At 44.8% G+C, this 14,600-nt stretch overlaps 1 protein-coding gene across 2 annotated transcripts in view; it reads right to left on the bottom strand.

Moving 5' to 3' along the window:
- Positions 1–1,943: 1,943 nt before the first annotated feature.
- Positions 1,944–14,600, bottom strand: part of STAP1 (signal transducing adaptor family member 1) — a 618,379-nt gene continuing 605,722 nt past the window's right edge. The window contains exon 11 of one of the 2 annotated variants that reach the window (XM_069630495.1): positions 1,944–2,928. In XM_069630495.1, coding sequence (XP_069486596.1) covers positions 2,831–2,928 — 98 coding nt within the window. In that variant the 3' untranslated portion in view covers positions 1,944–2,830. The remainder of the gene's footprint in view (positions 2,929–14,600) is intronic. The other variant, XM_069630496.1, reaches the window with a different exon arrangement.

Genomic DNA, 14,600 nt, shown 5'->3' with positions numbered 1-14,600 from the left:
CACTGCGTTGCGCCGTAACTGGCGTCGGCATTTCGGCCGTTGCATTTATTGGCGGTGCAGTGATCACATAGATCCCTACAAAATAGTGTGGAATAATGTTCACAAGAAAAGAAAGAAGTGTTCACAAAATGATAAGTCAGGATGTTATGGCCAGGGTCTCCCTTCCTCACGTTTTTAGCACGGGACAAGGCAGGACTCCTGAGCACAGCACACTCCTGGCCTTTTCTGGCACAAGCTTACAGTTTCTTTTCTCTATATCAGTGCCTTCTGTGCCCAAGTCTCTTCTCATGCAAAGTCTCTTGCTTCAGAGGATCTGATATGTCAAAAACAACAAAACAAAAGTTCCTTCGACCAATCTTCACGTTGGGTGATTACCCTTCACCCTTGGATCCCCCTCAGCCGGGCTCCGATCCTTCTCTCAATAGTCAGCCTCCCTCAATCAGGCTCAGACCAACTGCTCACTGTGGCCATCCCTCAGTCAGGTTCATACTTGTCGTCACAATGTAGTTCACTTAGCTTCTTCTCAGAGTGGGATTCACTTCCCTATGCTTTTCTCTTAACGTCCTTGCTTCGGGTTCACAATCATCTTTCAATCACCTCTTCATTTGTAATATTCAAAGAGTCTTAATATCTTTTTAAACAGTCACACACTGTTCACGTTAGGTCCCCCTCATTTGGGCTCAGACTTCCCAAAGCATTTGCCAAATTTAAACTGAGACTTTTAAAGGGAACACCCTTGGGTTTCTCGCATGGTAGATATTTCTGAGCCTATGCATTCTTATCCTGCAAGGCCCATCACCGCAAAGACAATCTTCTGGACTGCTATCACTTCTGCATGGTATCTTTGAGAGCTGCAAATGCTTTGTGGCCCATCCATTATTGGTATTTTCAATGGAAACTGAATTCATAGGTAAAAGCCCTCTTTCTTTATAAAAGTGGTCTCAGTTTCATCTTTCTGAGAAGATGCAATTTGTCCTGATTTTCACTCCTCGTTATCCTTCAAAGATAGCTAAAGTTTACATTGCCTTGTTCTAAAACAGCGTGTTCAGATTGTGTGTCTTGGTCCACAGAGTGCCAGATTGACAATTACGGTTGGGTTTGCTAGACAATACTATTACAAAAAAAGGCCATCTCTAAATGGGTTTACTATGTGTATGAAGACTGGCAATGTGCTGGTAACAAGCAGGTTCCTGAAAGGCCCCTCAATTAATGGGTCACACAGCTGCCTTTGCCTTGCAAAGGTGCATTCCTTTACTGGGCATCTGTAAGGCTGCCACTTGGTCTTGGACTTTCCATCTAGTAGCATCCTCTAATTTAGGATATTGGCTCCCTGTAACCTGTTGCCTACCATTTTGAGGTATTGTTTAGCAGGCTAAGAAGAACTTATGTTGAAAAAGAATAAAGAACCTTCAGTAACATTATTTCGAGGGGATTGTGTCCTCTGACGTATTCCACATCTATGACAGGTAATCACCACAGCTGTGCTGCTTACCTGTCATAGATGTGGAATACGTCGGAGGAACTTCCCATCGAAAGAAAGTTACCAGGTAAGAAAGTAACTTGTTCTTCAGATGGATAGAATCTTCCACCCAGCGATTCCTCCTCCACGTTGTTGCATTATTTGCTCTGCAGTGCTGTGCCTTTTGGGCTCTGTGGAGAATGGGTAATTTGTGCTCGGCAGTTCTGTGTACATATACCAGCTAATTTACATCTGGCAGACGTAGCACTGATGAAGTTATGATGGAGCAGATCATAGAGCCACACCAAAGCCCACTAGTGACTGCAGAAAGATGTCCTGAACTGTTCTGTGCCTGGTGATGAATCTATGGTAGGAAGATTGCATCCATCGAAAAGAACATTGTGATAGGCAAGTTATTTGTGCTTTTAGCATCACGCAGAACTCTGCCTAGAAGCGGTAACAAATTCTGACTCTTTGGCTTCCGTTTTAAAAAAAAGAAATGTTTTACACTTTTAATTAAGTTCAGCATAACATGACCATACAGTTACAGTTGATCACCCAAATTTACGATAGAGTACTTGATACATAATCGGCATTTCATTTTCCCACTTTCACCACCAAAGTGCTATTGTTTTCCCTACGTTTCATCTTTAGCCAGGTAGTCTCTAAATTCACCCTAGATATTCTTTGGTCTGGACACGTGGGGCAGTCTCAGTATATATTGTTCCTCGCAGACCTTGACCCATGTTAACTCCTTTAGCCATTCACTAAAGGAGGGTGCATTACGGGATTTCCATTTCTTTAGAATACACCTCTTTGCAACCACACATCCGATATTCAGGAGGGCTCTTAGTTTTGTGTCCATCGCTCCTTGCCACAGACCCAACATAGCTGACAATGGAGTCCCCGGTATCTGCCTTCCTATCATGCTAGACAATGCAGTGTATCTTGAGTTCTAATAATGACCCAAGGCTGGACACCTTCATAACATGTGTAATAAGCCTGCATCTTGTGCTCTACATTTCAGGCATTGCCTGTCAGTCTGGATATATTTTTGACACTTTGGCTTCTGAGCGTGGTTATGAGGTAATACAAATGTTTAATATCCCCATTGTCTAATTAGATTGGAATGAATAATTACGAAATGTGCAGCATTTACAAGAAGAGAAAGCTTCAGGAAGGCAAATTATTCTAGTTGGCTACTTTTGATCCTCAGGAGTGCTTAGTTAGTATCTGCTAGAAACCATTCCCAAGTATTGAATCTAGCATTGTGCTTGATGTGGACATGTTGTGCTTTTCAGTCGTAGAAGGCAAACTAGTCCAGGGCTTGTATATAGCACAACACCAGAGAGTTCAAAATGAGGACTGCATTCAAGTCTTTCGATTGGCTCCTGTTCTCTGTGATGGTGATAGCTGCATCTTCTCCCTTCTCTTCATTAACATATCCTTCAGCTCATCACCAAGGTTGCCTGGGAAAGTGAAAACAGAAAACAGTGAGGAGTTTGTGAAAGAAACTTAGTTAACAAAGAGACACTTATGGGCAAGGGGCGATATCTTCATTTTAAGTACTCCTCAGGGTTATTTTTCACTTTTCCTTTAGACTTATCAAGTTTTGGGTCTAATGGAGACAGTTTTTCTTTTCAAAAGGTCAGTGGAGTGGCATCCTCAATTTAATTAAGAAGCGATGTTTCTTAACAATTTAACTAATAGATGTTACATTATTGTTATAGGAAGGCAGTCTACATATAGCATGAAGATGGGCCTTTGGTCCGAAACAGGTTGCACATTTATGAGATTGGACTATATGAATATCAGAGGTGTCTGTGAATCACCACCTTGGAACCATCTCATACTGTGGACTGATTACTCAAGAAAAACACTTTTGTTCCTTGAAAAATAAGTTTGGATCATGTTTGGGAAACCGTATAAAAAACCTTTTGTATTACAATGGTATCAATATGCTTTGAGGTACCTTTTATGGTGTTCTTTCTGACGCAAACTAATTGCATATGATTTACACTATACTTTACATTATATGAATACATCTTTATCTTTTATGTGACATTGTGATTGAATTATTTTTGAACATCTTTGATATTTTGGAAGTATGTCCTCACTGTGTGCTCGCTTGCCCCACTAATTGACGCCCAGGAGGTCTTGTAGAAGTTGGCATAATGTCCTGCCTTTTGGCACCTGCCACACTGCCGCCCCACTGCCGGACATGGCCATACATGCAGCACCCCCTGTTCACAAAATTCACACAGTCTCTGGGGTGCCTCATTCTTGCCCTTCATTGGTGTGGCTCCACCACTGGCCCCTGTCAACGGAGCAGCCTTCTTGCTTGGTGTCCTGCTGGCGTGCACCTCCTCCACTTGATATGCTATGGCATTTGTAACGCGCCTATACACAAGTGTTTCAAAGCCCTTTCATTGCCACTCCCATCAGGGTGGACCCCGCCTCGGCCAGTTATTGGGCTCTTGTGAGGATACACACCAGGGGAATTCCTGGATCCTTCAGGATCTGGATGCGCAGTTTGTTAGAACAACATTTGTGAATTACCTGGCCCCTTAACTCTCCCTCTTAGTCAACAAATTCACATATCGCTGCTGGCTGGGGCAGCTGGGTATAGAAAGCCTCAATGGACTCAGTGGAACCCTGCGTGGCCTGTCGGAGCTGGAATCTTTCATAGTCATTATTGACCATTGAGGCAAAGTAGTTGGATAGCGCCCTCCCCGCATCTTGATACGACCCATCACCTGGAGGCAATACTCTGTATAGCTTGTGAACCTCACTCCTCGCATAAGACAGCAAAAGTGTCTTCTCTTTTGCTTCATCTGTTACTTCGGCCACCTCGAAAAACATATCCATCCTCTCCAGCCATTGCGCCCAGCTCAGGCCCAGGGTCACTGGATTCGCCTTCATATCTCTCCGCTCTGCTGACCTCTTTGTTACTCACTGTACCCCCGTCACCATGTGCCGCTTCTCGCTTCCGTTCCTATCAGCTCTTGGCCCCCCTACACTGAACTCCTTACTTCTCTCTATCCGCTCCATCCCCACCTAGACCTGCTTCTGCACCTCCTTGAAAGCCCTTATTCTTCACTCCCCCCTTGACCTTCTACCATCTCTCCTCCCCATCTTCCTGTTCCCTCATACCTTCCCTTCCCCTTCCTCACATCCACTTGTCTTTATATCACATATTTGAATTATTTTTCCTCTTCCCTTTACTACTTCCTCTCCCTTCCTTCTCACCTTTCCCTCACCTCCACTATCTAAGGAAACTGTTCTACATATTGATTCGCTGGTTTGTCTCATGATTGTTAACTTGCTTCTTCCATTATTGTACCTTGTTGTTATATTGTAAAGCGCTTTGGATTAAAGCGCTATATAAACCTAATAAACAAACATATCAAACTTTGGCACCGGGAGGTTGTGAAACGATGTGCCTGCGGGCTGCAATGTACCTCTTGGGCTTGGTCTTGGTGTATGAAAGTTAAGAAGCTCTGGGGTTGTGAGCCCACCCCCTTGGGTATCGGCACCCCTGCCACCTGAGGCAAACCTGGAGCCCCGCTGCACGGGTGCTTGTGCGGCCAGGCCATCACAGGAACTTTGTCACTGCAAAAGTGGAAGGTCAGCAAGGGCTGATCATGCAGTGGGGCTCCAGGTTTGCCTCAAGTGGCAGGGGTGCCGATGCCCAAGGGGGTGGGCTCACAAACCCAGGGCTTCCTAACTTTCAGACACCAAGACCAAGCCCAAGCGGTACATTGCAGCCCGCAGGCACATCGTGTGCGAATGTAGCCCCAGCAGGGGGCACTCCACAACTTGCTGCAGGCGTGATTGGCGGCCTGTGCCCATGTAATGCTGGTCGCTGAGTCGTGGGCGCAGGGGACTTCTGGGTGTGGCTGCTCTGCCCTGCCTGCAGAACGAGTATATCCACTTTTCCTTTCTTTTTTTTTCTTTTATTTAATACCTAATTACACCTTTATGTGGTGCGGGCTCGCTGCTGCTCGCACAGATCAAAGTATTTTTTTTTGTGTGCATATGTTTTGTTTTTACATTGAACTGCACGGCTGTTAAATTGAACTGCATGGCACCCAGCCCCAAGCGGAGGCTGGGGGAAGCGCACCAGGTTGGAGCCAGGGGGCAAGCGCCCCCTCTTACCCACCTCCCCGGGCTCTGCCACTGTTCTCCTCCTCTCACTGTGTTCCATAATGCTCTTCTCACTACCACTCGCTAGTTATCATTCTTCATCCTCAGCCAACATTAGTAATGGTTACTTCCCATTTCTCACTTCTCTCCTCACTATTCAGCCCTTCCTCCTGTTTGATTCCCAATTTTCTACATACCCCTTCATTCCTATTAAGTGGGCCCACAGACAGCATTACCTTCTCAACAAATGTGACAGGAGCAGAGCCTGCAGCACACAAGGTAAGATGTTACACGTTTAGCTGACTCCTTTTGGAGCGGGGTGGCAGGTATTAACAGTGGGTCTGCAAGCAGGAGGGTGACACAAATTAATTGGGCCAGCTGTGAACAAAGACAAAGGACCTCATTGCAAGATTGGCGTTAATTCTGGTTGAATTATTGCCAATCTAGTTTACTGTCAAGCAGTCCTGTACATTTATTGCAAGAGTATGAGTGGAGTAACAATGGCTTTGGCCCCCTGTACGGAGATCATAGGACTTCTGGGGATTTCATCAGATTTACCATGGGTTGTAATTCCACTGTGGTGATTTCTGCGATTTTTGGCCTTCAAGTGAGTGGGGGGTTTACCTTCAGCACCTTGCTGGAGGTATAGCCTGCACTTCAGGGCCAAATCTATAATTTGGTAATGCAGCATAAGTGGCATTAACTCTTTACGCCAAGAAAAAAGATGGACTCGCCAGCACCTTTTTAACACCTCCACCAAACTTGTAATGAGGCTTTGAAGTTCTTGATGAATATGTTTCACCAACACAGTTATGGTTCTGTCCTCGGACTTCAATCTGGTTCTTTCACATAATGCCACTGGATTCCATAAATCCCAACATTAGTCATTAAGCTTCACATTTTCCATATAACTTGCTCACCACCTCTCAGGAGTGCGTAAAGGCCTCCAAAAGGATGGACCAGTAAACAAGCAAATATTACTCCAAAAGAGCAAGAGGTGTTCACCGTTTCAAGGCCCATACTACTTGAAGCAAAGATTTTTTAGCAGGCACATCAATTTTCTTTCCATTCCTATCTGGGATAGGAGCAGTAGAGGATGAATCAGACTTTGGGTTAGCTGAAGCTGCCTGCACCACAAGACTTACTAGTGAAGGATGTTTTGACAAAAAAATATCATCGCCCTGTGCCTTCTTATATTTCTTAGTGAGCTTCTTGTCAGCCACAGAGTTAGAACAAGAAGCCTGCCGCAAGGCAAGGACGGGGTCAGCTATAGCACCGTTAAATGCCAGGAGGTCTCTGAGGCTCTTCACTGATGGTTGCACTGCGAGACTCTGATGGTGGGAAAGCAATTCTGGTGACCATGGTCTGATGTCAAAATTGTCATGGATGAATTGCCAAATGGCTGGGGCACTCACCTAAAGGATCTTTGGTTCTGGGCAGAGTCCTCTTGGAACATCAGTCTTCTGGCACTCGAAGCCATCAGTTTGATGCTGATGGCTTTCCTACCTTCATTGCAGGGAAATAGTGTAACGATCTTGACTGACAATACAGTGGCCATGCACTACCTCAATAAGAGAGGATGGATGCAGTCATTGCCCTTCAGTAGGCAGATGAACCTCCTCTCCCATGCCCATCTGGCCAGGTTGGAAGTTTGGGGGGGGGGCGTGAGGGCAGATGCCCTGGGCAGGCAGGGCTTGGTCTCCCTCCAGTGGGAGCTATGCCCAGATGTCCTTTTAGAGATCTTCAACATCTGGGGAACCCCTCTTTTCAATCTTTTTCTAATGAAGAACAGGAAGTGTAACCTTTTTTTGTTTGAGTGAATTTCTCAAAGGGGACATTGGGAGATGTGTTTCCAGTGGAGTGGACATTTGGGCTCCAGTATGCATTCCAGCTGGTCCCCTCATCCTCTTCTTTCTCAGTTGGTTAAGGAGATCTGGGTCTTGCATGATTCTGATGACTCCAGATTGGGCGCGGAGTACATGGTACCCAGACCTTTTCAAGATGCCCATTTGCCCACATTGGTGCCTTCCTCTGAGGCAGACCTGCAGTCTCAGTTAAGGGGGTTGGCTTTTAACCAGAGTCCTCGGCTCTAAGTCTTCATGCGTGGCTGTTAAGAGGATGAGGTATGGCGAGAGGGAGCCGTATAACAAGGCCATCTATTTGTTTCTGTCCGCACATACGCCTGCTAAGAGCTCTATCATGGGTGCAGGTGGAGGAAGTTTGAATGTTAATGCAGAAGTAGGAGTGCAAGTCCGTTGTTGTACCATAACTGGTTGGTTTTTGTTTATCTGGTTAGAGGGGCTGCAGATGGGTGGGGTCATGGGCTAGCTTGCTACTGTTTTCTATCTTTGGGAGAACTCCAGAGCAAGGTTAATTTTTCACTGTCCCCTTATTTACTGAGTTCCTGAAGTTCTTGATGAATATGTTTCACCAACACCGTTATGGTTCCATCCTCAGACTTCAATCTGGTTCTTTCACATAATGCCACTGGATTCCATAAATCCCACCATTAGTCACTAAGATTCACATTTTCAATATAACTTGCTCACCACCTCAGGATTCGAGTGGTTTTTACACCCCCCTCCCCATCTTAAGGTGAAGGTAGTTGTCAGCTTTTGGTTCAAGTGCTATCAGATTCTGAGCACCTCTCAAGATCAAGAGCTCTTAGGCTTACAGCACATTCAAGTGCTTACAGGGTTTCAGCACCTCCCATGTTCAAGTGCTATCCTGTTAACTGTACCTTTCAGGTTAATTTGCTCTCAAGGCCTCAGAACCTCTCAGGTTCAAGTGTTCTAATCGCCTCATAGGTTTAGTGCTACCAGGTTCACAGTACCTGAGATGATATGATATAACCTCTTTGGGTTCATGCACAACCTCTCAGGTTTATGCAAAACATACAGTTGACACAGTGCCAAAATATGTCAGTGTCTAGTTCAAATTTCAGCCAAATTCACACTTGTGCTTGGCTGCAGTCGGAGCTAGATACCAACATATTTGGGAACCTCACTGGAAACCAGGAAACTCTGGCTGCAAAGCAATGCAGTACTCGCAACTAATGGCATACATAGAATGCTGATCTGTAACTGATTTGATAAGAAGGCACCATATTACATAACCCTATATGAGAAATGAGCCAACAACAGACAGTGACAGAACATACGTGCTTGTTGAGTAATCAAATAGAGGAGTACAGCAATAACTAGAATTGGCAGGCCATTTTTGCAACTATGACATGAGCAACAATACGGGTATGTCTGATCAACATAAGATGTAAAGCCTCAAGGCCTAATACGTCTGGCTCCAACAAACTGAGAAGATAGTATTGAGGCTCCTATCTTTTTGTCGGAGTGATCCAGAATTTCTAATCTTTGAATTGACAATGTGATAGAAACTGTTGCTACGAGAAGAGTTTGGTATATGACGATTTACTCCTTATGAAGGCCCATTAAATATTGTGTGCTGATTGTTGTGAAAGGCAACATACTATGCCGACTGTTTGTGTTTGTATGTTTAATACATGTGATGGTCACAGTTCAGAGAGAGTATAAACGGTTCGTGTGATTTCATTGAGGAGAAATCATTGAATCCAATATCATCTACTTTGTTTTTCTTTTATTCAATTTGTCCCAAATGTTTGCGGGGAAGACAACCCACAACCTCTCCAACTCCCCCCACTTTAATAATTACCTTTACCCAGCCCATCACATATATTTGCGGGCAAATTCATGAAAAAAAAATTAAACTAATTTGAATTTGACAAATTCTCATGCGAAGAAAACCTCCCTATCCCGTATAAATAAGTTGCCTCCCTATATATGGGCACGTTGTGGATATAAAAAAAGAAATATCAAAAATTGTCTTACTCTGGGTCTATTGATAAATGTATAATACATGAGCACCATCATATTGTATATGTGTGTTTTCTAACCAGTTTGGTTCATCTTATACTGTTTTATGTTAATGTACTATTGTGTTGAAATCATTGAAAAGAAAAAATAATAAAGTTAATCAAATTTTGTTCTCTAAATTTATGGATTCTACATGTGTGCTGATGTGGGCTTTGGCAGTTTTAGTTGAGTCAGGCAAAACATTCCATAGTTTTAATTTATTTCTAAAGGGCACACATTTTTCAAAATACTGAGAATAGTGGATTAAATATTAAATCGGAGATAAAATCTCCCTGGTCTGTGTTTGTTTAAATTTTGTTAACCTGTTTGATAAGACATTGTATAGGGTTGCCAACATTTTCTAAATTGCCACAGGAAGTTGCACAAGTTGCCACTCTCATCTTGTTTTTCTCCTCATGACAGTAGTTACTTGTCATACTGATTGAACGCTGTACTGTCATTCACCACACTTGGCCCACTCCATGCCCACGTAATGAAGCTCTTCCACTTGTGCACTTGCAAATGCTATCCCTCCACAGGCTGAAAGTGTTTCTTGGGACGTGGCTGCTGCACATACATGGATTCATTCGACTTCACTGTAATGCTTTGGGCCGTGAATCACTGAGTCACATCTACCATGGCCATTTTCACCTTACATCTCATGTGGTTACTCCAACTAGCAAACCAGTAGTTTGGAGCACAAGTTTTGCGAGACCGGTGCATGCCCAGATCTCATGGGACTCCGCACCACATGAGCGGCGGATTAAGGGGGAGCATTGAGACTAAGAACAAGCAAGGAGAGCAGTTGCAGTTATGCAGCGCTCCTTTATGAACGACAAATAAGGGTTAATTTATCTGAGTCTATGGCCATACATTTTTATCATGATTAATCCTAAATGCATTTCATTCTGTACCTGGGTACTGGATGTAATATTGAATAAATACTTCCAATATACTTCAGTGTTATACATCCTGATTTTGGTATAGGTAACTACATAATTGGAAACAAGGGCGGGATCCGGTCAACGGCCAAAGAGAAATCCCACAAATAAAGGATGCAAGGAACAATACCCCCAGCATTTTTACAAAAGCCAGGTAGGCTGTGATTCCATGGCCCAGTGGGAGCAATTATTTACAACATATACTGAGGCGGAAAAACAGGGAGCTGGTAGATGATTGTCACAAGGCTATGGGAAATAGCGGCACTATTTGACTTTGGAAAGAATACCGAGAAGGATATGCTTGTAGTGCATACCAACAGCAGAAAGATTCAAGACACACATATATCAGAGAAAGAGCTACAGTTAGGCAAGGTGATAGATAGCCAGAGCAGCGAAGCCTATGCATGCAGCCTTGCTGGCTGCACAACTACTGTTTATTGCCTTTATTTATTGTATTTATTATTATTTATCTGTTTTCTCCTCTGCACTTTCTACTTCTCCCCCCTTCCATGCACTTTTCCCCTTTTCCCTTTCCCATGCACTTGCGCGTTCTCAATGTCACTGAGCCTAGTAAGATCGTTGTTTTTGTTCTACCCAGTTCCCCTACCTAGCCTTGTCGCGCTCTGAAACATTTGTGTACGAGCGCAATATAAATAAAATATCAATTCAATTAAAAAAAGAACTGGCATGAAGATCGCAGGGTGCACAGGTGCACGCTCTTCAATACCGAGAAGGGTAGAGAAAGATCAACGAATGACATCTGGGAGGAAAGGATAGGGAGAAGGAGCCACTGATATGCCACAGTTGGGCCAGCATGTGACACCTCTCAAATAATAAGATATGTCGAGCCAGAGGCAAGGTAACTACCAAGTGCAAGAAAGTAGGACATTTTGCTATGGAATGACGATGGAGGCACAGGAAGGTAACATCAGAAGAACAGAACTGAAAGAAGAGCTGGCGGACGAAGTCATCAGAAGATGACGGACCCACCGTCCTCTTGGTGAACTATGGGAAAACTAGAAGAGAAAAGTGCCACTGCATTATTAAGGTAGATGACAAAGGAACCGAAGTGATTGCATATTTTGGGTCGGATTTGACAATACTGCTCATTCGCACATATGAAGAAATGATAGTAGTACGCCGGACTAAGCATCAACCCAATGTGTTCACAGGTGCGCCATACGTCTGTTGGATTACATGAAGGGATGTGTAAAGTTCAAGGTCATAAAGGCAGAAACAAAAGTATATTTGATATGATATGGATTTTTTTAGGGTGTGACAAGGCAAGGGGGGGGGGGAACAGAGGGAGGACAAAAACAACAATCTTACTTGGCCTAGTGAATTTCAGATCGCACAGAAGTGCCGGGGGGAGGGGTGGAGGATGGACAAGTGCAGGACAAGGAAGCAGGAAACAAGTAGTGCAGCCAATGGGTGGCAAGTGCGAGTATCAGAAGAGCAGACAAGTGTCTAATAAATGCAAGAGAGGGGACTTTAGGGTTACAGATACAGACCACAAGTGCAGGGGATCCAAGAGGCAGCGCCGGTTAGCAGCTGGATAAGCAGGGACCTTGGTCCGAATTCAGAGGGTTGCCAGGTGCCCAGTGCGTGTATCAGACAGGAGATCAGCAGGGGAGAGGAAGAGGGAAGGCAGAAGCAAAGAGGAAGGACTTGAGGTGCTTCAGGAACCAGAGATGGTTCTGCTCAAGTTTCAGAGACGCAGGGAGGCTGATCCAGAGGGAGGCACCAGCAGAAGAAAGAGATCTGGCCCTAACTCATTGCTTGGAGAAGCGAATGGCCTCAAGGAGTTAGAGGAGTGAAGAGCTTGAGTAGGAAGATATATTGGTAGAGAGAGTTGGAGGTATTGCGGTCCCAGGCCCCAGAAAGCTTTGTGGACGATGCAGAGGGTCTTGAACTTGATCCTTACTGCCACTGGGAGCCAATGAAGAGATTTCAGTGCTGGAGAGATATGATCCCTGGGCTTGAGGCCAAGGACAAGTCTTGCAGTCCTGTTCTGGATGAGTTGTAGAGGGCAGAGAGTAGAGGTAGCTAGATTTAGAAAGAGGCTGTTGTAGTAGTCCAGCCTAGAAAGAACCAGAGCTGTGGAGACAGTGATCTTATGGGGGAAAGTGAGGAAAGGAAGTATACCTCTGAGGAGGTGCATCTGGTAGTTTGACTTCTTGGAGACATCAGAAATATGAGGAGAGAAGGAGAGTGTGGAGTTGAAGATGACCCCGAGGTTCTTAGCCTCACAGGTAGGAGCAGGAAGAGGGCCCAGAATGGCCAGCCAGAGAGTGAGAGGAAAGGATGGTGCAGGTGAGCCGATGAGGATCTCCGTCTTACTGGCATTCAGGCAGAGATTATTGGCTGCACACCACTCCTGAATTCTCGAAATAACGGCCAGCAGTGCTGGGTTGGGATCACCAGGCGAAGTTAAACATTAAAATGAATCCCAGTACCTCAGATTAAATCTTATGTATAAGAGCAGGAGAGCATTGCTGTCCAGACGGAATTCCCGAGATTGTTCTCAGAAGAACTAGGGAGAATAAAGTGCACAAGATACGTCTGAGACAAGGAGCCATACCAGTCAAACATAAAGCTAGAACATTGGTGGCAAGAGCTGCACTGCAAGAATAGTTGCAGAAAGAAGTAAAAAAAAAGACACCATTGAAATGGTGGAATCATCAAAGTTGCTGACCCCATTTGTACTCATCAAGAAACAGCAATCAATAGACTTGAGGATCTGCACAAACATTTGCAGCCTTATGGCCTCATCACGAGTTGGCCGGTAACGCTGGCACTATTAGCGCTGGCGCTAACAGCCCTACCGCCAAACCCCCGGCGCTATTAGCGCCGGATCACGGGTTTGGCGGAAGGGTTATTGCCCATTCCCCATTGGGCCCAATGGAGAAAATTTGTGCTACTACTGCCGGCGGATTTCCCGCCGGCGGTAATCGTGCCGAAAATCAGCAATTTTGCCGCGGATTTCCCCCCAGCTTAGAGCTGGGGGGAAATCCGCCAGAGCCATGATCTGACGGACCCTTAAATGTGGCGGTAATAGCGCTACCGCCGCATTTAAGGGTTACCGCCAGACTTGTGATGAGGCCCTTAGTCTAGAAATGGACACAGACAGCTACCCGTTACCAAGTATGAACAAACTCATCCTAATGATGAAGAAAGCAAAGTATTTCTATGAATTAGATAAGCGGGATGCATATCACCAGATTAGTTTGCACAGAGTCAATGCCATGCACTGCATATATAACACCATTCAGAGCCTGTCATTATACCAGAATGCTGCTTGGGCTATCCCAGGTGGGATCCTTGTTTCAGAGGATGATGGGCTCTTTGCTGCGCAACATTGGGAATGTGTCATATTGCCAGGATGATATCCTCAACTATGCAGAAGTGGAAGCAGAGCATGATGTTGTACTGAGGAACATGTTGAACAAGTTGCAGAATGCGGGACTCAAATTGAGGTACGAGAAAGGAAACATCAAGGGGAAGTAGTTGGAATATTTTGGGATAGAAGATATCGTAGAAAGGCATTAGCCCCAAGAAGGATCTCTTGCAAGCCATTGTACATGCACCCACACCAACCAATAAAGATGAGATGCAGTTATTTTAGACCTTGCAGAAGACTATGCAAACTTTGGGACAGATTTCTCAGAACTGACAGCGCCAATGAGGGAATCACTGAAAAAGAGGTTAAATACTCATGGACAATGCTGCAAAAGCTAGCATTTGATGCTGTGAAGAAGATGATAGTAGACGCCCCATGTGTAGGCCCATTTAACCCACTGTGGGAGACGTTCTATCAGCATGGATGCCAGTGCGTACAGCCTAATGGAGACCCTCACACAGAGACGTGACGTGGAGCATGCAGCAGCGGTTTTATGAAAGGCACTGTCTGAAGCGGACCAAAACTATTCAACAATTAAAAAAGAGATCCTAGCTTGTGCATGGGCAGTGGAGTATTTCAGGACTTGCATATGGGAACCAGGATCCATCTGGTGACAGATCAGAAACACTTGGTGCATATGCTGAACCCAGGGGGAACAAAGACTTCCACTCCAAGATTTGTATGCATAGCAGTGAAAATGTTGGAATATATGTAGCAAATACTGCACATTCCGGGATGGAAGAGTTCTCAAGCAGATTGCATGTCCC

Source organism: Ambystoma mexicanum, chromosome 6q (assembly GCF_040938575.1).
Source record: "Ambystoma mexicanum isolate Mex_15411 chromosome 6q, UKY_AmexF1_1, whole genome shotgun sequence".
Taxonomy (NCBI): Eukaryota; Metazoa; Chordata; class Amphibia; order Caudata; family Ambystomatidae; genus Ambystoma; species Ambystoma mexicanum.
Note: the sequence above shows the minus strand (reverse complement) of the source record. Positions and strands in the feature narration are given on the sequence as shown.